This window comes from Aquarana catesbeiana, linkage group LG01, assembly GCF_042186555.1.
Source record: "Aquarana catesbeiana isolate 2022-GZ linkage group LG01, ASM4218655v1, whole genome shotgun sequence".
NCBI lineage: Eukaryota > Metazoa > Chordata > Amphibia > Anura > Ranidae > Aquarana > Aquarana catesbeiana.
In genome coordinates, this window is record NC_133324.1 from 406,775,795 (window position 1) to 406,798,443 (window position 22,649).

The 22,649-nt window shown below is 41.4% G+C and overlaps 1 protein-coding gene across 2 annotated transcripts in view; it reads left to right on the top strand.

Annotated features, from left to right (window-relative positions):
* The window catches only part of RIC1 (RIC1 homolog, RAB6A GEF complex partner 1), a 210,795-nt gene that overhangs the window by 102,233 nt on the left and 85,913 nt on the right, over positions 1-22,649 (top strand). For both annotated transcript variants that reach the window (XM_073635126.1, XM_073635133.1), the window contains exons 4-7: positions 10,041-10,148; positions 10,247-10,389; positions 14,181-14,314; positions 21,178-21,269. In XM_073635126.1, the coding sequence (XP_073491227.1) occupies positions 10,041-10,148; positions 10,247-10,389; positions 14,181-14,314; positions 21,178-21,269 (477 nt within the window). The remainder of the gene's footprint in view (positions 1-10,040; positions 10,149-10,246; positions 10,390-14,180; positions 14,315-21,177; positions 21,270-22,649) is intronic.

The window sequence follows — 22,649 nt, forward strand, 5'->3', positions numbered from 1 at the left end:
AGCCACTCCTTCCTTATTTTAGCTATGTGCTTAGGGTTACTGTCTTGTTGGAAGGTAAACCTTCGGTCCAGTCTGAGGTCCTGAACACTCTGGAGAAGGTTTTCATCCAGGATATCCCTGTACTTGGCCGCATTCATCTTTCCCTCGATTGCAGCCAGTCGTCCTGTCCCTGCAGTTGAAAAACACACCGACAGCATGATGCTGCCACCACCATGCTTTACTGTTGGGACTGTATTGGACAGGTGATGAGCAGTGCCTGGTTTTCGCCACACATACCGCTTAGAATTAAGGCCAAAAAGTTCTATCTTGGTCTCATCCGACCAGAGAATCTTATTTCTCACCATCTTGGAGTCCTTCAGGTGTTTTTTTTTTTTTTTTTTTTTTTTTTTTTTTTTTTTTTTTTAGCAAACTCCGTGCGGGCTTTCATGTGTCTTGCACTGAGGAGAGGCTTCCGCCGGGCCACTCTGCCATAAAGCCTCGACTGGTGGAGGGCTGCAGTGCATCTCTGGAGCTCAGCCACAGTGATCTTTGGGTTCTTCTTTGCCTCTCTCACAAACGCTCTTCTCCCCCGATAGCTCAGCTTGGCAGGACGGCCAGCTCTAGGAAGGGTTCTGGTTGTCCCAAACGTCTTCCATTTAAGGATTGTGGAGGCCACTGTGCTCTTAGGCCCCTTTCACACTGGGGCGGCTTTACCGTTGGTATTCGGCCGCTAGCGGGGCGGTTTTCCCCACCGCTAGCGGCCGTGAAAGGGTTAAAAACCACCGTAAAACGCCTCAGCCTAATATATATATTTTATTTATATATATATATATATATATATATATATATATATATATATATATATATATATATATAAAATAATGTATGCGTATTTAGGCCTGAATTGTCATCATTGTGCAGTATATACAGTATGTATATTTGCCACCATGTTAACATAACCTTTTCTGTTTAAGGATGGCCATCTAGGGCTACGCCATACTAGCAGTGTTGTAGCAGCTACAAATCTCTCTGCTTTTCCCCGGTGATTTGAAGCTAGCTGCTGTAGCCATGTACATTGCTTATCTATGCCCCTACCAATCACTGGGGTGCCATGATCAGCAGCAGCTTCTTTGGATAACATAAGAAACTACTGGAGCTGGCAATTCTGTTGCTAACTCCAAATGCTGCAAAAAGTCAGCTGAGCTCCAAATCACTTAGAATTTCAACAACAATGACCTTTCATTGACTGTAATTGATCTTTTTACTAGCAACAAAATTGCTAAGGAGAGCGATTCACCAGAGCTGAAATTAACCTTTTTCATACTTCGCTTTTTTAAAGTCTTCATGCTAGTCATGTGAAATGCAGCGTCCTCTTCCGTTTCGGATCTTCTCCAGCAGTGGATGATGGAGAGAGTAGTGCTGATGTGATGACATGTGCACTGCTCTCGGCATCAATGTTTGTAAATACGGGACACTGTGGTTTATTTACTAAAGCTGGAGAGTGCAAAATCAGGCTCACTTCTGCATAGAAACCAATTGGCTTCTATCCTCAGCTTTATCAGTTCGGTTTTGGCAATAAAACATGGAAGCTGATTGGTTTCTATGCAGAAGTTAGCCTGACTTTGTACTCTCCATAATGCACGCACTCACAGGATGTCCACAGTCTTCCAGGATGCTGGGCGTTATTCAACCGATAAGACTAAGGACTAAGGTGGTGGAAAGGAAATACTGCAGGGGCAGTACTGTAGAGGAGGTAAGTATTGCAGCCATAGCTGCTTTCTTGTTATTAAAACCATCTGGGGGATCCTGTAAATAAACGGTGTTGAGTTTTTAGTGGGTAGCACAGGATTACTGGATTTTGAAGCAGTAGTCCTTAAAAATAGGTTTCTAAAACGTGGATAAAAAAGGGGCTCAGCAGAGCCTATGAAAGACCAAAAAAACACTGAGAAGTTAGGAGAAAACAGATATGTTTAACATTTTCCAATGCGATACCAGATATATGCCAGAAACACTGGCATTTACAGAGTAATGATGAGTCTACAACAACATAGGCTGAGGTTGTTTTCTCCCCCCCTTATACGTTGTTGCACATCTTGCAAAGATATACAGGTATATAATCCTTTAAAGCCTCTTTAATGACTCTCAAAAAGTCCGTAAATCCTTATCCAAGGATCACATATCTAACAATGTATAATAGTATGCTGCCAAGGCAAATTCTTTTGTGTATACTGAGACACAATAGTCTTAAAATACAGTAGGATATGTATTTGAGTAATACATAGTACTTTGATGCCCTTGGTAGTCCATAGATGGTAGTCTATTTTGGTGGTTTTGGTGTCTTTTTTTCTACTGAGGACTCTGGACTGAGTGGCAAGGGGGCTTCTTTCCAAGTGTTAGGTTGGAAAGCGAGGGTTATCGAATGTTCTGCATTTAAACCTAAAATTTTTCAAAATAGGGTTGCACTGATACCACTGTAGGTGCCTATACCAAGTATATTCATGAGTACGCGTGAAAATGCTCTGATACTCCGAGTACCGATATCGGTACGCCATATCGGCGAGTACTTGACCGAAAGTATCGGTATTAGTACTCGCCGATAAATATCCAGTATCGGTTCAACCCTATTTCAACGGCATGTAGGTTTGAGAATCAGGGGTTACATCGTGCTGCTGCATAATGATGCTCTTTTCAGTGTGTTTTTGGTGTGTTTTTGGTGTGTTTTTGACATGTTTTTCATGCTTCATGTTTGTTTTTTTCCTTTTGTAGAAGACTGTATTTTAGACTCAATCCTGCCAAACATGCACTAAAAATGCATTAACATATGTGTTACATGTGTCCTTACACTTATTTTTGGTGCGTTCCCATTAAAGTCTGTGACAAAAAATATGCTGCACTGTACCAAAAGAAGCACCTTCCCCTTTTTTCTTTTTTTTAAGAACAAACATTGCAGCCGGGCACCATAGAGAATAATGTAACCTCCATTGGGACAGCAAATGCAGGAGAAAACACATGGGGTAAAGGCAGTTCCTTTTGTTCCCTCTGAATATAATGAAAACGTCAAAGTGTTTGTTTTTGCAGCTTCAGCTGCCAGTTGCTGTGTGCAGGCAGCCCATTCAGGTCTATAGGGATTTATAGACATGCGGGGACCCTTTGACAGCCTTGCAGATGACCAGCCTAAACGCAGACATTCTGTGTTCGGAGCTGCGCTTCCATATGGCTGTCAAAATGGGACAAGAGGCTGTGTACATGTGTGTCTATACATTCCTATAGTTATGCATGGGCTTCCTGTATGCAGCACCGGAGGCTGAAGCTGCATATAGAAGGCGCTCATTCCTGGACTACGGGTGTCACCCATCTGAATAAGGCTTTATACGGTTTGCACCGACGGACGCACTGCTTTTTTTTTATAATTTTGTCTGCAAAGGCTTTTTTCTCCTTTATTTTAAACAGTAGTTTAAAAAAAATCACTTATCAGGGTAATATCAGGCAGAACATTAATACTGTTAGTCTGTGTATGAACTTTAACGCCTCACAACGGCTAATGGGTGTGCAGAAACCATAACAAATTGATCTTTGGTGTGTGGTTTTATATTTTCTTATATTTTAATTTGAGTGGAAGCTTTGGGACTTTTGAATTGAAAACCTTGTAATGTTCGGTGGAATTTCCCTTTTTAACTGGCTTGTTCTTGAATATTTTAATATTTTCTGCTCAGGATCAGCTTTAAAAATCTCAGGAGGAGATGCAAAAGGCTCACACAGCAAGTACCCTTGCTAAACATTTGCAGTGTATAGTTACTGTAATAGTAGAGCACAGGGCACAGAAAGTGTGTAAAGCCTTGGTCATACACAGCTCAAATTTCGGCTTATTCCTGTGGAAATCGCTAAAATTTGAGTTATGATCAGTGGCAGTGTGTCCATAAGGGCACCGCCCCCTCTCTTCAGCCGCTCCTCTAGCACCAATAGATTCATGCATTTTCGGGCGCCTGAATTAGTGTTTTTTTTTTTTTAAAGCACCTGATTAGAGCCATAGGCTCTAATAGGTGTCAAAAAAGGTGACCTGCGAGCACCATGCGGGACAATGAATATTCGCTTTCCTAACACTAAACTGCCTCTCCGCCAATCAGGTGCTCGGATCTGTTACCTGTCACCTGATTGGCTGAAACGGCAGGTGCTGTGATTGGATGCCTATCAGGTGTCCAATAATAGCAGAGGACGGGAGAAGACATTGAGGAGCTGTCCCACTGCCACCGAGACAGGTTAAGTACAGACGGTGGGCGGGGTCACAGTGAGGCTGCATTGGAATGGGGCACAGTGAGGCTGCATTGGAATGGGGCACAGCGAGGCTGCATTGGAATGGGGCACAGTGAGGCTGCATTGGGATGCGGCACAGTGGCTGCATAAGAATGGCACAGTGGCTGCAATTGATGATTTTTTTTTTCCAGAACTTTTCATTTTGTTTGCGCCCCCCCAAAAAATTTGGAGCACCAGCTGCGACTGGTTATGAGTGACCATATAGGCACCACCTGGCTTGACAAACTGACAGAAAAATTAAAGGCGCTGGCTGAAAAATTGATGGCCAAAAAGTGACTATGCACAATCAGATGCAGTCACTGTTTGGGTATGCTAACAGCCGCAAATGTACTGTCTGAATGCAGCAGTCGGCAAGGGAGATTCCTCCGTCTATGCTGACCTTATAATCACATAAGGCCAGGTTCCCCAGTAGAGACAGAGCAATAACTTGGCAGTGGTTCTACCCTTCTCAAGCTCTTTGTTCAAAAAAACACATTAATAAAGGGAATGTTTTTGGGGTTATAAATGAAAGTGATGCTAAACGCACAATGTTTAATTCACTTTGTCCCTTTTTATTTCTGTATGTGGATGGTAGCAAAAATCTACAGTGAGGGGAAAAAGTATTTGATCCCCTGCTGATTCTGTATATTTGCCCATGGACAAAAAAAATGATCAGTCTATAGTTTTAATGGTAGGTTTATTTTAACAGCGAGAGACAGAAAAACAATAAAAATATCCAGAAAAAAGGATTTCAAAAAAGTTATGAATTGATTTGCATTTTAATGAGTGAAATAAGTATTTGACCCACCTCAAAACATGACTTAGTACTTGGTGGCAAAACCCTTGTCAGCAATCACAGAGGTCAGACCTTTCTTGTAGTTGGCCACCAGGTTTGCACACATCTCAGGAGGGATTTTGCCCCACTCCTCTTTGCAGATCCTCTCCAAGTCATTAGGGGTTCGAGGCTAATGTTTGGTAACTTGAACCTTCAGCTCCCTCCACATATTTTCTATGGGCTTAAGGTCTGGAGATAGGCTAGGCCACTCCAGGACCTTTAATGTGCTTTTCTTGAGCCACTCCTTTGTTGCCTTGACCTTTGTGTTTTGGGTCATTGTCATGCTGGAATACCCATCCACAACCCATTTTCAATGCCCTAGCTGAGGGAAGGAGATTTTCACCCAAGATTTGACAGTACATAGCCCTGTCCATTGTCCCTTTGATGTGGCAAAGTTGTCCTGGCCCCCTAGTAGAAAAACACCCCCAAAGCATAATGTTTCCACCTCTGTTTGATGGTTGGGATGGTGTTCATGGGGTCATAGGCAGCATTCCTCCTCCAAACACGTTGAGTTGATGCCAAAGAGCTCTATTTTGGTCTCATCTGACCACAAGACTTTTACCCAGTTCTCCTCTGAATCTTTCAGATGTTCATTATCAAACTTCAGATGGGCCTGTATATATGCTTTCCTTATGGGCACTGCAGGATTTCAGTCCTTCACGGCATAGTGTGTTACCAATTGTTTTCTTGGTGACTATGGTCCTAGCTGCCTTGAGATCATTGACCAGATTCTCCTGTGTAGTTCTGGGCTGATTCCTCACCGTTGTCATGATCATTGAAACTCCACGAGGTGAGATCTTGCATGGAACCCCAGACAGGGAGATTTACAGTTATTTTGTGTTTCTTCCATTTGCGAATAATCACACCAACTGTTGTCACCCTCTCACCAAGCTGCTTGGCGATTAGTCTTGTAGCCCATCTTGTAGGTCTACAGTCTTGTCCCTGACATACTTGGACAGCTCTTTGGTCTTGGCCATAGTGGAAAGATTGGAATCTGGTTTTGCTTCTGTGGAGAGGTGTGTTCTATACAGGTAACAAGCTGAGATTAGGAGCACTCGCTTTAAGAGTGCTCCTAATCTCAGCTCATTACCTGTATAGGAGACACCTGGGAGCCAGAATTCTTGCTGATTGATAGGGGATCAAATACTTATTTTACTCATTAAAATGCAAATCAATTTATAACTTTTTTGAAATGTGTTTTTCTGAATATTTTTGTTCTGTATCTCACTGTTAAAATAAAACTACCATTAAAATTATAGACAAACATTTCTTTGTCAGTGAGCAAACGTACAAAATCAGCAGGGTATATTAAATACTTTTTCCCCCTCACCTTTTTTCCTAATCGATATACAGCTGTCACATGACCTAGATCTTTCCCAGCCCGTCTGCAGGGAAACATAACCAGGAGGAGCTTCTAGTCCTCTGCTGCTGGTCACATGTTCAAAAAAAAAAAAAACAGCCTTTGGAATACAGAGTAAAAACAAACAAAATAATAAACCGTTTTAAACTGGCATACAAATAGTAAAAAACAGGTTTCTCAATTTGTTTTTTAAACGGACCACAAACAGTAATCGTAAAAAAGTACAAATTTATTGACATGTATAACAATGAACAACATTCAAATGGAATTAAAAACAAGCGTGTATTGGGGGGCAGAGATGGAAGCAGCTGAGAAAGAAGCCCAGAACTGTCAGACAGAGCGTCCAACGCGTTTCGAAAAAATGGTGCAGATCTTCAGGGACAAAAGGGCTTGAAAAACTGTGTCTTAAATCTACAATAACAGAATACATGTCGTCAGAAATATGCAAGGATGCAGAGATATAAGTGTATAGACCATCTTACATTTCATACATGGAAATCATACATATATATTGTGACAGAGGCAATAGAATAACAGCTGAACATACTGACCCCAAGTGTTAATGCTCCACCCAAACAGCAGAAAATCATAACTCAACGAATGGAGAAAGAGATTGGTCCGTCAGAGCCACCCATGAGCATCAAGCCAGGAGATCAGCGACAACCAGTGATCCACATAAGGCAGAATGGACACCAAGAGAGTGCCACTAGCCTGTATATTTGACTGTGATATATCTAAATAGTTATAAAGATTCAACCACCAATTAGTAAGGATATATTGAACTTGTGGTGAGAGATTATGTTCATATGGTAGATGAACACAAACCAAAACTCAAAAGACCAAACGATCATCACACCTACATTCACAGAAGCTTTAGACAGGACAAATGGTATTCGTCCCCCAAAGACAGATCATGTTTGTAACAAATAGTTTATGTCTGGATATAGGAGTCCAAAACATCACCGGCCATACATTAGTGCAAGAGTCTACCAACAGGCTGGAGTAGCAATGTTAATCTAAAAGCAGCAGCAGAAGAGATCTATTAGCTACATGAATTCCAAAAAGTACAAGGCATAGTCCTGGCACCGCTGAACTAGCGGTGCAATGACCACAGACAACAATATTCAGCACTATAGAGAGCTATAGCGTCCCAGCCGCATGGGGACTTACCTTGTGTTTTAAGATGGAGCGGTGTGGCTCTTTCCGTCTGCTGGGTGGAAGAGAGAAAGTTCTTTCAGGGGCTGAATGACAGACACCACTATATTTATTTAAAACATGTTAATTCAAGCCTCTTTTTAACATATGTTTAGCCTACTAGATAGTAAACCATTTGTATCTTTGTGTATATAAACATCCCAGAAATTCAATCATGTTGGTACTAGATGACATGGTGAAAGTAAGGTTAAATGTGCTGATATTGAGTTGTTGTACAAAAGTCTGTAACATCCCATCAGGACCGCTCCAAATTAGTAGTATGTCGTCAATGCAGCAGAACCACATTATCACGTGGTCCAAAATTGGGGCCAGATCATCCAGTGTATTGATCATTCATTCCCATTCCCCCAGGTACAGGTTGGCATAGGAAGGGGCACAGCAAGTGCCCATGGCCACGCCCTGCACCTGGAGGAAATGGGATATTTGAAATCAGAGCTTTATTATTTTGTAAAAATAGCACAGTGTGGGTGGATATCTGCCAGTCACCGGCTGTGTCACAGCCCTCCAGCCTGTTTATTAGAATAAGAGGGAGGGGAGATGTAATATCCTGCCCTCATTGTCTTTAGCTGGTTAGTGGGCATGGAGGAGGAGGGAGGGAGTGGTTTGTAATTTTACCACTGTATATACAACCAAATGTGTGACTATATATAGTCTAGGGATGCACCGATACCCGTTTTTTTAAGACCGAGTACCGATACTTTTGCTCAAGTTACGGCTTATACCTATTTTTAGTGTCATGTGACACCTTATTAAATGAGCTAATATATTAAAGTGGTAGGGGCCTTTAAATGATTTATACCTAAAGGTAAGCTTATAATAAGTCTTACCTGTGGGTACAGTAAATATCTCCTAAATGTACACCATTTAGGAGATATTTATTTTAGTAGCACCGGCGACGTCCCTGGCACATGCGCTCTCAAAGGACAGCGTGCTATCCATAGAGACCAACAAAGTCTGGGGAATGCCCAGGAAAAAAACAAAGCCTACTTACCACCAGCTTGCAGAAAACCAAATTGACCTATCTAACAGTACGCGTTAAAAATGGGGGTGTAGTCCGCACGCATTTGCAAACGCATGCGTGAGCCATCCATAGAGAGCTGTGCCACGACCATGACTCCTGCACGCATGTGCAGGAGTGGTGTCTTCGCGGCTCGGCCAGCCAAGCGGCTGCAGCCTGTGAACTCGGAAGGAAGACCAGGTGAAGATGGAAGCCCTGGGGGACCTGTGACAGAACTCCGCTGGAGGGCTTTGTTTACACATAAGCCTTTCATAAAGTGGTAGTATGCAATGCATACTAGCACATTATGCTCTTAACTTGCAGGAAGATTTTTTTCTTTTTGTTTTCTTTTTTGAGGTTTACCACCGCTTTAATCTAATACTAAATAAATATTATGTGGTTATGTGCAACCTGACCACAGAGCGATTGTAAAAAGAGTCGGGTACGATTTTCAGTCTGGTTCAGGTGTGATTTCCAGTGTCACTTTAAAAACCCGCACGTGGACTGCAGACTGAAATCACACCGGACTCTTTTTACATATTGCATTGAAACCGGCCCCACACATATGTGAACCTGGACTTGAAGGTATCAGTTTCAGTATTGGAGTATTTGCACGAGTACAAGTACTCATGCAAATGCTTAGTATCGGCACCGATACCAGTAACGTAAGCTTCACCGAGTGGGCTCACTGTTTCTAACAGCATGTCAAACAAGTCCTGCACTCTTAACCCCCGCGGCGCTGCACACTGATAATGCTCATCCCGCTGATCATACCGACAAGCCGCTCCTTAACGCAGTGTGCTGACAGCTTTCCTCCATAGAGCACTGTTTTGCTTTCTGCCTTTCAGCCACCTTGTCGAGGAGGGTAAGAGAGAGGAGAGGACTGGACGGGGGCGCTCCAGAAGGACACCCCTGTACTGGGTGGCACCAGGGGCGGTGCCGTTATCGGCAAGAATTCTCTTTCGGCAAATTGCCAATAAGGTCATTTTCGGCCGATATGTTTCGGCGGCCGAAATTTCGGTGCATCCCTACTTTCAATGCAGTTAGGTGCAATACTTTTATTTCCCGTAGTAGGTGTTTCAAGTTCCAGTCATTGTAGCCCTGAGCACTTGGCCACCTGACCTGTTGGAGGGACGTTCAAGGTTCAAATTGATTAGTTCTCCCCTTCAGCAGAGATCAACAATGCCGCCAGTACTAAAGAGATCCTGGGGCGGTTTTTTCTCCATGTAGGTCTCCATGTGATTTCAGTGCCAACAAAATGATAGGTGCACTTGAGAAATCGTGCATGAAAGGACTTGTATTCAGTATTTTTCAAGATACTGCTGTCATGTAGAGTTCTTATTTTCATTTGTCTTCTTCTGTAGAGGAAGCCCTCATGTGAAGACGATACCACACTATAAGGAAGAACAATGTGCACCAGCATTAAATTTGGAGACCAAAAAAGTTCTGGATTTGCAGGCTCCAATAACAAGGTATTTATTATTTCCTGATTCACTGTCATCTGCTGGTGCCCTTATGAAAATTGATTCATTTGTGTGTAGTCACACAGTGTTTTTTTTTGTTTTTGTAGTATACAGTCGATGATGGAAGACCTATTGGTGGCTACAGAGGATTGCCTGCTTCACCTTATTCACTGGGAAGGCATGACAAATGGCAGGAAGGCCATTAACCTTGCTACAATTCCATTTTCAGTTGACTTTCAGCCGTCCAGAGGTACTTAGAATTTTAAAAACAAAACTATGTATGGTCTGTGAAAGTATGCAATATTGTTCTGTGTTTTTTTTATACAGGATGTAAAATGTATTGTTCTCTAAATGCTTTTTTCATGCATGAGGTGTTCTTTTGAGAGACCATAATTAGTATTATTCTGTCTTTTAATATATATTGCCTTTAAAAAGTATTCATACCCCTTGAAATTTTCCACATTTTGTCATGTTACAACCAAAACGTAAATGTATTTTATAGGGATTTTATGTGCTAGACCAACGCAAAGTGGCACATAATTGTGAAGTGGAAGGAAAATAATGGTTTTCAATTTTTTTTTTTTTTTACAAATAAATATCTGAAAAGTGTGGTGTACATTTGTATTCAGCCCCCCTGAGTCAATACTTTGTAGAACCACCTTTCGCTGCAATTACAGCTGCAAGTCTTTTTGGTATGCCTCTACCAGCTTTGCACATCTAGAGAGTGAAATTTTTGCCCATTCTTGTTTGCAAAATCGTTCAAGCTCTGTCAGATTGAATGGAGAGCGCCTGTGAACAGCAATTTTCTTTCTTCAATGTGTTGCCACAGGTTCTCAATTGGATTTAGGTCTGGACTTTGACTGGGCCATTCTAATGCCGCGTACACACGATCGGAATTTCCGACAGCAAATGTTCGATGTGAGCTTGTTGAAATTCCGACCGTGTGTAGGCGCCATCCGACATTTTCTGTCGGAATTTCCGACAACAAAAATTTGAGAGCTGGATCTCAAATTTTAAGACAACAAAATCCATTGTCGGAAATTCCGATCGTGTGTAAACAATTCCAGCGCACAAAATTCCACGCATACTCAGAATCAAGCAGAAGAGCCGCACTGGCTATTGAACCTCCTTTTTCTAGTCCCACCATACGTGTTGTATGTCAGCGCGTTCTTGCCAATCGGAATATCCGAAAACATTTGTGCGACCGTGTGTATGCAAGACAAGTTTCAGCCAACATCCGTCGGAAATAAATCCATGGTTTGGTTGTCGGAAATTCCGATCGTCTGTACACGGCATAACACATTATTATGCTTTGATCTAAACCATTCCATTGTAGCTCTGGCTGTACAGTGGGGACGGAAAGTACTCAGACCCCTTTTACATTTTTCACTCTTTGTTATATTGCAGCCATTTGCTAAAATCATTTAAGTTCATTTTTTTTCCTCATTAATGAACACACAGCACCCCATATTGATAGAAAAACACAGAATTGTTGACATTTTTGCAGATTTATTAGCAAATAAAAACTGAAATATCACATGGTCCTAAGTATTCAGACCCTTTGCTGTGACACTCATATTTTTAACTCAGGTGCTGTCCATTTCTTCTGATCATCCTTGAGATGGTTCTACATCTTCATTTGAGTCCAGCTGTATTTGATTATACTGATTGGACTTGATTAGAAAAGCCACACACCTGTCTATATAAGACCTTACAGCTTACAGTGCATGTCTTTTACATTTAAGGCCAGTTCACACCAGATGCAGTTCTGTTTTTTCGGCACCAATACAGGCAGTTTCTGGTCAGTTTCTGCACCAGAAACTGACCGGAAACTGACTGCATGGTGTGAACTAGAGTCATTGGAATACATGGAAAACACTGTGCATGCATTTTTAGTGAAGAAAAAAAGCGCACGGAACTGCGTCTGGTGTGAACTGGCCCTTATGCAAAAAAATTGGGCTACAGTTATTTTTATTTATTTTTTTTAAAGCAAAAAAGTGTTCGAAAAATTGCTGCACAATTTTTACCGTGCGAGATAAAAAGTTGCAACGACCAACATTGTATTCTCTAGGGTCTTTGCTAAAAAAAACATATATAATGTTTGGGGTTGGGGTCTATGTAATTTCTAGCAAAAAAAATTATGATTTGTACATGTAGGAGAGAAATGCCAGAATTGGCCTGGGTGGCAAGTGGTTAAATAGATTTTTCTCTAAAGGCATTTTATTAAAATAAATTTAATAAAAATAAAAAAAATTGATTTTAAATAAAAAAAAAAAAAATCAGATTTTTTTTTGTAAATCGTTGATTTATATCCACCCTGGTAGGCGATGATTGGAGACTTACCCAAGGTTCACATATGTGCAATGCAGGAACCAGCACAATTACAGCACTGCATCGCATCCTTCCTGCAGGTAGTTCACACTGATTAGGAAAGCCACACACCTGTCTATATAGGACCTTACAGCTTACAGTGCATGTCTTTCACAAACCGCTGTGGGTGAAACACCTCCAGTTTAGTTCACAGATTACAGTGCAAACTGTGAACTCGCATAGGAATCAGAGTGCATAGGTGAGAACACCAATGCGATCTGATTCTAGTGTGGGGAAAAAAGTCCCTGCACTATTTTCTGTACAAATCCAATGCGAGTTCCGCCATATGTATGGCTGAACTCGCATTGCTCAGAGATCGCATGTGATCGGCACCTGCAGTGCGGGCACGAATCACATGCGATCTCTGAGATTGCGCTAGTGTGAACCCATGCTTAAAGTGGATGTAAACCCTCACATATACCTAGTGAAGTGAACAGCCTAGTACACAGATGAAACAAATCCTTCTACATAAGTTTTACATGTATATCTGCTCTCTTCCCCTTTCTATATTCTTTAGAATTCTTACATTGTGTTGAGATTTTTACTTCCTCATTCTGCAGTCACTGTAGCTTGGATTACACTGGGAGACAGTTGATTGGAGGAAAGGCACTCACCCGCACTCCATATAGGCAAAGGCTTGCAGAGCTCTCCTGTGAATCGTGCAATACTCTGCTAATCTATTTATAGCAACCTCCCACTACACAAACTTTAGGCTCCCATCTCGGAGAACTTATCAGAAGTTATCAGGCTAATAACAGAGCTGCTGAGCAGGAGAAAGCCATGGGTGCTTTGGAGAGAGCTAAGAAAACACTACAGATATGTGCCCAGCTCAAGTTTCATGAATTGGATTTATATCCACTTTAAGTTTTTTTTAATCATGTACCAGCCCCTATAGGGGAGATTTCCCATTACTGTGTATCAATATAAATCAAATCTCTCCAAAAAAGCCATTGATAGAAACCTAATGCCGCGTGCACATGGTCGGACTTTTCAGCTACAAAAGTCCGACAGCCCGTCCGACTGACTTTCGAGGAACTTTTGGCGGACTTTCAACAGACCTTCTAACGACCGGACTTGCCTACACACGATCACACCAAAGTCTGACGGATTCGTACGTGATGACGTACACCGGACTAAAATAAGGAAGTTGATAGCCAGTAGCCAATAGCTGCCCTAGCGTGGGTTTTTGTCCGTTGGACTAGCATACAGACGAGCGGATTTCTAGGTCCGGCGGAGTTACGACGTAAAGATTTGAAGCATGTTCCAAAGTCCGTCAGATTTGCGACTGGAAAAGTCAGCTGAAGGTCCGGTGAAGCCCACACACAATCAGATTATCCGCCGGATTTGGTCCGTCGGCGTCCGTCGGACAAGTCTGGTCGAAAAGTCCGACCGTGTGTACACGGCATTATAGTTGTTTTAATCCTCTCTGCTAGCAGCCAATGGAGATTTTGCTTTTCTGTAGCTTCACTGATGTTAGTCAATGCACTTTTCATATAGGCATTACATCATGCTGTTTCTATAAAATAAGGAGCGCCATTTTAATGCTCATAAAGCTCAAGTTAACAGTCCTGCCAAAATTTCAAGTTATGTAAGGTTACAAATAGTGTAGTCCTAAGCCCAAAAATGGACTCACAATTGATGAGGTCCTTGTCTCTTATTCTTTTCCTGTAGGTTCATTCTTGGATATTGGAGATGTACATATTCGGGAGATGGAATATTGTGTCACCCTTGATGGGTTTGCTGTTGTGTTCAACGATGGTCGTGTTGGCTTTATCACACCAGTTTCAAGCCGTCTCACTGCTGATGTAAGGTCCCACTTATCAAAAATGTCCATTCTTTTTGAATTTTGTCAACATTTTCCTTTGATTTAAAATGGGGTTCTACATTGCTATCCATGCACCAATCCGCTTCAAATGCTCCTTGTAAAATTCCCAGTCTCTAGCATTGGTTTGAATTAATTGGATTGGTTGCTATGAGTTTCCCAAGGCATTTTTTTTTCCTTCTTTGTGACGGCTTTATAAATAAAAATCTTATAGAATAGTTTGTAAATTACACTAATGGTAAATGAGACTACAGTATATCATGTGAAGGATGCTTTTAAGACCCTACTAAGATTTGACATCTCTGTCACATAGTGGAGCACATGTGATCCATTTAATCCATTTTGTGTAGATTTTTTAAAGTTCTCTCTTCTGGAGATCACTGTTAAGTCTGCCATTGCAGACCTGCTTCTGAAATTCTAGATTCCTGGCTGTTATGCTGACCCACTTGCTTCAGTATTTTACGTCAAACTGAAAATAGACAGAAGTGCACGTTCAGGAGTGTAACGTGGGGCAGCTGACATAATTCTGCCCGCAAGTCAATCACAGTTCTGGAGCCACCCCATTAAACTGCAGGTGTGTCATATGGGAAAGCTGGAAAGATAATGTAGTTTTCATTGAAGAAGAATGCTATATGTTAGATTTTATTCTCAACAACCAGTCATGTGACTGGCTAAGGAGCGCTCGACTGTCGATAACAATTTTGGAGCTGCCCCACATGACATGTAGGAATATCACGTGGGGCAGCTGGGGAAAGGAAAAGAGCAAAGCTTCCCAACACTGTAAATGGAGCATGCACAGAGAGAGTGGCAATCCAGAAGACTGAAGATGGTCAGTGATAGTGTTGCCAGTCTGAATAAGGAAGCAATATGCATTAGCAGGATTACCAGGTATTTATTCTCTACTAAACTTTTTTTTCAAAGAGAACCACGCATATGGAAATAATTTTAGAGCCAAAAGGGAAAATACATTTACGGGTTTAATGAAACTTTAACAAGACTTTTACAAAACCTTCCTTCCTAGCTCCGTGGTACAGACATCCCAGACTTGGAATTTCCAGCAAGGGCTCAGAGTTATGGTGTAGCATTTGCACCTCTATCTCCTAATTTTTCACCTTTTTCTGCTCTGCTAAGGCAGTCAGAATCCCAAAACACATACTCCACTAGGCATTAGTTCATGTTCCTAATGGATCCAGTATGAAAATCCTTCTATATAGCCTCAGGATACTTACGCCTTGAGGAGTGTGGATCTTGTTTATGAATACAAAAGCATTCCTATGCAGTCTTTCCCCATGCAGATCAAATCCATTGACTATTCTCTGTCTGGAGTGACCTCTAGAGTCTTGCAAAATCTTCTTAACTCCTCCTTGAAACTCACACAGGTTTCTTGATGCAGGTTGAATCCTCTACCTACGAAAAAAAGTGGGATTAAGTCTCAGTAGTACTGTTTGGCTGAACAAGTCTTTGGTTAAGTATCTCCTTTCCATCTCCACCCTATCTGAATTCTTGGGCTTTTCCCTACTCACAGCCCAAAAAGTCAGATCTTTTAGTATAGTCTGCTTCTTCACGCCCACACTTCTCTGGTTGATTACAACTAAAAAGTTCAGAGATATGCCCAATTCTCAATACGATTTTTCCCTATCTCATATCTGATTACCAGGGAATATTTAATATCCTTCCCACCCTAATCTTTTACCTATATGGATTTAACCTATCAAACACATTCAGCCCTAGCAGGAGTTCAGTGTTGTACTCTCGATCACCTCCAGTAACAGAATGGTTCTACAGTAATTACGCCTTTTTGCAGTTAGGATTTGCCACAGTAAAGTAATCTTCACCTCTCTCTGTGGCTATCTGAAGTCAGGCAACCTGGTTTATAGCCCTTGATCTGATAAGACACTGCCCAATGAACTCTCAATCCACAGTTCAAAATAATTCAATGGATTGGACATATTATCCATCATTACAAAGTTTGTTTCTATGTCAAATCACGATCATTGAGAAAAATTATGGACCTGCGGTCACTTAAAACATATGGAACCATAAGATCTGATATCGATGGCCAAAAATTATTTCCTGGTCTCAGCTTAATCTTATTCCTGATCATTACTCTAGATTACAAAGATCTAGAATAGATCGTAGGAGATCCTTCCTATCTTACTCTGGTTGTTCCAACCAATTACATCAAGTTTTTCAGCCTACTTATAGAGGGATTCAGTACCTTTCTATATAGAGCTCTTTGTCTTTTTCGTATGGCCTCCTTCTACCCTTACGTCTCTGCCACTACAGAGATTTATCACTCGGTTTCCCTTACTAAAAATGTTTTTTTTTTCACTTAATAAGTTTTTCCTTCCTTTACCTTATAAAAGGTAAACCATTTTATACCCTTGGTACATGTGGTAACCTTGTGTTTCCCTGTTATACAAGCAGAACCTTTTATCCCCAGAGCGCACTCTATAACCCAGGTTTCTTTTGGTTGCACTCCTAACCAGTTTACCCCAGATTTAGGCCTTGCGCTCTTGTTACAGGACTGGGCCTACCGCTATCCTTTTCCTCTAGGTGCATGTATAAATATTTCAAAACCGATATTGCACAGAGTAGAGCCTTCAGCTTTACTTTTAATCCAGACCATCTTGTGCCTACTTGAAAGCTCGCTCTGAGGGCCTCTGCACCAACAGAATCCACCTGCGTAATTTTATCAATCAGTACCCATGGTGGATTCCTCCTACTGACAGCCGTTTAGACAGTCTTCTTGCTTTTGACATTTCCGACATCACTGATAAGAGGGAATTTTGTTTCCATTCCCCTGGAGAATGGTGTAGCACTACTCTACTCAAACAGTTAGGTCCATATATATTTGGACACAGGCACAATTTTTTTTTTTTTTTAGGTATTTACCAAAACATATTCAAGCTGTAGTTATATAATGGGCTGAAAGTGCACACTCAGGTTTAATTTGAGGGTATGTACATCCAAATCAGAGGAAGGGTTTAGATATTACAGCTCTTCAGAATAGCCACCCCCCCTTTTTCAAGGGACTGTAAGTAATTGAACAGTTGAATCAAAAGCTGTTTCATGGCCAGGTGTGGGCTTCTCCTTCGTTATTTCTTCATCAATTAACCACTTAAAAACTGGGCACTTAAACCCCCCCCTCCTGCCCAGACCAATTTTCAGCTTTCAGCGCTCTCACACTTTGAATGACAATTACTCAGTCATGTAATACTGTACCCAAATGAATTTTGTGTTCTTTTTTTCATACAAATAGAGCTTTCTCTTGGTTTTATTTGCTCACCTCTGGGTTTTTTATTTTTTGCGCTATTAATGAAAAAAGACCGAAAATTTTGAAAAAAAAATGCTTTTTTCTTAGTTTCTGTGATAACTTTTTGCAAATTATTAATTTTTCTTCATAAATTGTGGCCACAATTTATACTGCTACATGTCATGACATGTAAAAATAACCCAAATTAGTGGATATTATTTGGTCTTTGTGGAAGTTAGAGAGTCTACAAGCTGTGGTGCAAATCATAAAAAATTGATCACACCTGATGTACTGACGGCCTCATCTCATTTCTTGCGACCCGAACAAGTCAGGAAAGTACAAATACCCCCCAAAAGACCCCTTTTTTTGAAAGTAGACATTCCAAGGTATTTAGTAAGATTGCACGGTGAGGTTTTTTATGTCAATTTTTCCCACAATTCTTTGCAAAATGAAGATTTGTTTTTTTTGTTTTTTTTTTTCCCCACAAAATTGTCATTGTAATAGGTTATTTCTCTCACATGGCATGTGTATACCACAAATGACACACCAAAATACATTCTGCTACTCCTCCTGAGTATTATGATACCACATATGTGGGACTTTTTCACAGCCCAGCCACATGGAGAGGCCCAACATGCAGGAAGCACCATCAGTTGTTCTAGGAGCATAAATTAAACATCTAACTTGTTGACTACCTATTACACTTTTGAAAGCCCTAGAGCACCAGGACAATGACACGTGACATTGATGTGGCACCGATGACAGATGGCACTAATATGTGGCACTGATGACACGTGGCACTGATGACACGTGGCACTGATGACACGTGGCACTGATGACACGTGGCACTGATGACACGTGGCACTGATGACACGTGGCACTAATACGTGGCACTGATGACAGATGGCACTAATACGTGGCACTGATGACAGATGGCACTAATACGTGGCACTGATGACAGATGGCACTAATACGTGGCACTGATGACAGATGGCACTAATACGTGGCACTGATGACAGATGGCACTAATACGTGGCACTGATGACAGATGGCACTAATACGTGGCACTGATGACAGATGGCACTAATACGTGGCACTGATGATACGTGACACTGATGACACGTGACACTGATACGTGGCACTGGGGACAGGTGGCACTCGGGTCACTTTATTTTCAGGTTGTTTTTTTTTTTTTTTGACACTCACCACTGCAGCTGTTCGCTCTCCCTCCTCACACGCTGTCTCTGTGTGAGGAGGGAGAGCCGGCAATGAGAGATGATCTCATATGTTTACATATGAGATCATCTCTCATTGGAAGCTCCGATCACGCTGTAAACGGCCGCTGTGATTGCCCATTTACAGTGATCTGTGACTGGCTGTGTCCAAGGGACATGGCCAGCACAGAATTTCCTCGATGCGCGCCCACGGGAGCGCGCATCACGGAAGTAAACAGGAGGATGTCCAGGGATGCCCTCCCGGCAATTGGCGTCCACGCTGTAGCCGTCTTTCGGCTATAGAGTGGGCACAAAGTGGTTAAGCAGGTAAAAGGTCTGGAGTTGATTCTAAAGCCTCGTACACGCGCTTAGATTTTTGAATGACCGAATGTCCTCTTTTTGTGGCATGCTATTCTCATGTTGAAAGTGAAGAGGTTACTCAGAATACAAAAATTTTCGTACAACAAAATACAACATCAGAAGTGACGCAATGTGTTGAATAGTTTTGTATGTATACTTTAGTTTCTGAGCATGCGTAGTCTTACTCTTACGATTTATTCGTACGAAAACCGTACTAATGAAACTAAAATCGGACGTTGAGTTCACATCCAACAAAAATGTTATAGTCTGCACATCCAGCTTTTGTCTGACGAAAAAGTGAAATCGGCTGTCAAAAGTACCGTACTAACGATCCAAGACCGCTCGTCGTACACATTTTTCCATCCGATTTTCGGATAGTGTGTACAAAACCTTAGGTGTGGTATTTACGTTTGGAATCTATTGCTGTGAACCTACATCATGCGTTCAAAGGAGCTTTCCATGCAAGTGAAACAGGCCATTGTAAGGCTTCAAAAACAAATCTATCAGAGAGATAGCAGCAACATTAAGAGTGGCCAAATCAACAATTTGATGCATACTGAGGAAAGAAAAATGCACTAGTGAACTCAGCAACATAAAAAGGCCTGGACGTCCATGGAAGACAACAGTGGTGGATGATTGCAGGATCCTCTCTATGGTAAAGAAAAACCCATGCACAACATCCGGACAAGTGAAGGACACTCTCCAGGAGGTGGGAGTATCATTGTCAAAGTCTACAATCAAGAGAAGACTTCACAAGAGGAAATACAGAGGGTTTACCACAAGGTGCAAACCATTCGTAAGCCTGAAGAATAGAAAATCCAGATTAGACTTTACCAAAAAACATCTAAAACAGCCAGACCAGTTCTGGAAAAGCAATCTTTGGACGGCTGAAACTAAGATTAATCTATACCAGAATGACGGGAAGAAAAAAGTGTGGAGGAGGCTTGGAACAGCTCATGATCCAAAACGCATGTCATCTGTAAAACATAGTGGAGGCAGTGTGAAGGACATGGGCATGCATGGCTTCCAGTGACGCTGGGTCATTGGTGTTTATTGATTTGATAGAAGCAGCCGGATGAATTCTGCAGTGTTTAGAGATATACTGTCAGCCCAGATTCAGCCAAATGCAGCAAAGTTGATTGGACGGCGCTTCACGGTACAGATGGACAATGATCCAAAACACACTTCAAAAGCAACCCAGGAGCTTTTGAAGGAAAAGAAGTGAAATATTCTGCAATGGCCGAGCCAGTCACCTGATCTCAACCCAATTGAGCATGCATTTCACTTGCTGAAGGCAAAACTGAAGACAGCTGCAGTTAGAGCCTGGCAAAGCATCAGAAAGAAGGAAACCCAGTCTTTGGTAATGTCCATGGGTTCCAGTCTTCAGGCAGTCATTGCCAGTAAAGGATTCTCAACAAAATATTAAAAATGAACATTTATGATTATATTAATTTTGTCCAATTACATTTGAGCCCCTGAAAATGGGGGACTGTGTATAAAAATAGTTGCAGTTCATAAAATTTGTACTCGATAATATGTTACACACCTTGAATTAAATCTCAGTCTGCACTTCAAATTCATTTGGTTTGTTATATTTTAATTTTATTCTGGTGGCATACAGAGACAAAAGTATGACAATTGTGCTTGTGTCCAAATATATATGAACCTAACTATTTTTCTTGCGGGGGATGGGGAGTTGTTACACCCTTGTTGTCGTCATCAACCCTTTTTATCGGGGGTTCTGACATACCACACCCAACGGCGGCCTGCAAGAATACTTCCTCTCAGGTACTTGGTGACATTCTGTCTTCCTCCCGTCAGCACCAGATGGACAGGTAATCTGAGGCCTACTCCTCTTTAAATCATGTTGCTCCTATGTCTTTTTTTCCTAAATGTTTTATATAATTAATATTATAATGTAAAATTGCAAAAATAACATTTGTTTTATGTTTTCCTGGTAACACAGGATCAAAAATTATAATGTTACTGTTGTGACAAATGTTTCTATCTTTACAGCAAGTCCATGGAGTTTGGGCACCAGATGTTGTTGATGGAACATGTGTGGCAGTTAACAATAAATATAGATTGATGGCATTTGGATGTGCCAGGTAAGTTATGTTCAACAAGGATGGAATTCATTCATTTTCTTTTCTTTTCTTTTCTTTCTCAGTTTGCAAATGAATCACTGTTCGTTTTATAATTGAATCAAACACAGATTTAAACATAAGTTATGAGCAAGTTCTAAGGTATGCCAACCATGCCAAGTGCAAAATTTTTCTTATCACCCCTATTAAGGATATCGCTTTGAAAACTATGTGTTACTAGAGCAACAGTGTATGTCGGTATATATTCATTTTCTAGTAGGTATGTTTTCCTAACTCAGCTGTAGGGGTAGTGGTTATGTTACAGTGTTCACAAAGGGACTGGCTCCAGGGATCTATCCACAGACATCCTCTGCTTATCCTTTAGTCTTAGGCCTTTATTTTTTATTTTTTTAAATAAATCTGTCACTATAAAAAAAAAGGTTGAAAAAGAAGAAGCTCCCTGCAAAAAAAAGACTCCAATCTTCACCCTCCAATAGCTACTACAACATCTATCACTTCCTAGGCATGACGGATGCCTGTGTTCGCTGCTTCTGTGGATGGAACCACAAAGCGCAGTGCAGGCAAGGCCTCCAAACACACCCAAAAGTGCATAAGACACTGGAGATTGTTTAGCTGTTCTAGCTGTTGACGTAAATGAAGATTAGACTACGTGTCAGCCATAGAGGTAAGTATTAAAAGTGTTCTGTTGCGTATTAAGTGTTCTGTTGCAGAGAACTGCTTTTATTTTTAAATGGTAACAAAGATGCTTTAATCACTTGCGTTAGAATATCATTGTCTTAGTTGGCAAGTGGTTATGCCTGGACCATGGCTGCAGGGTATTATTTTTTTACAGCCAGCGATGGGCTTTCATGTAAAAGTAATCCCTTTTATAGCACTGCAGATCCCCCTTCCAGCTCCACTCTCCACCATTCCCAGGCTCTCCTGCTCCACTGGGGAGCCCAGGACCGCTATAAGCGGTTTGGTTGGCTGCCCACAGAGGAGATGGAGGAACATCCATTCCCTGATCTCTTCTGTGATGAGTGAAGCCGGAATCTTCCAGTCACTTCCATTTTCAGAGCGGTCTTTCCCTGGCTGTAAAAGCATCTGTTCAGACACAATCCATGTTTGATCAGATGCTTTGAAGGGCAGGGGAGATATCAAGGGTTTAATAGACCCCTGATGCCTCCATAAAGCATATATCACATGGGGTCTTGTTTACTCACTTAATTTTGGGTTGCCAGTGCACCTTAACACATTAAAAATCATAGCTAATTGAAAAATCTAATAAAAAAACGAAAATAAATGCACATCTTTTTGCAGGTAAGAAAATGTGCATTTATTATTTTGTATTTTTTTATTGGGAGCTTGGAAAGCATTGCAACCCTGATCAACAGATCAGGGTGC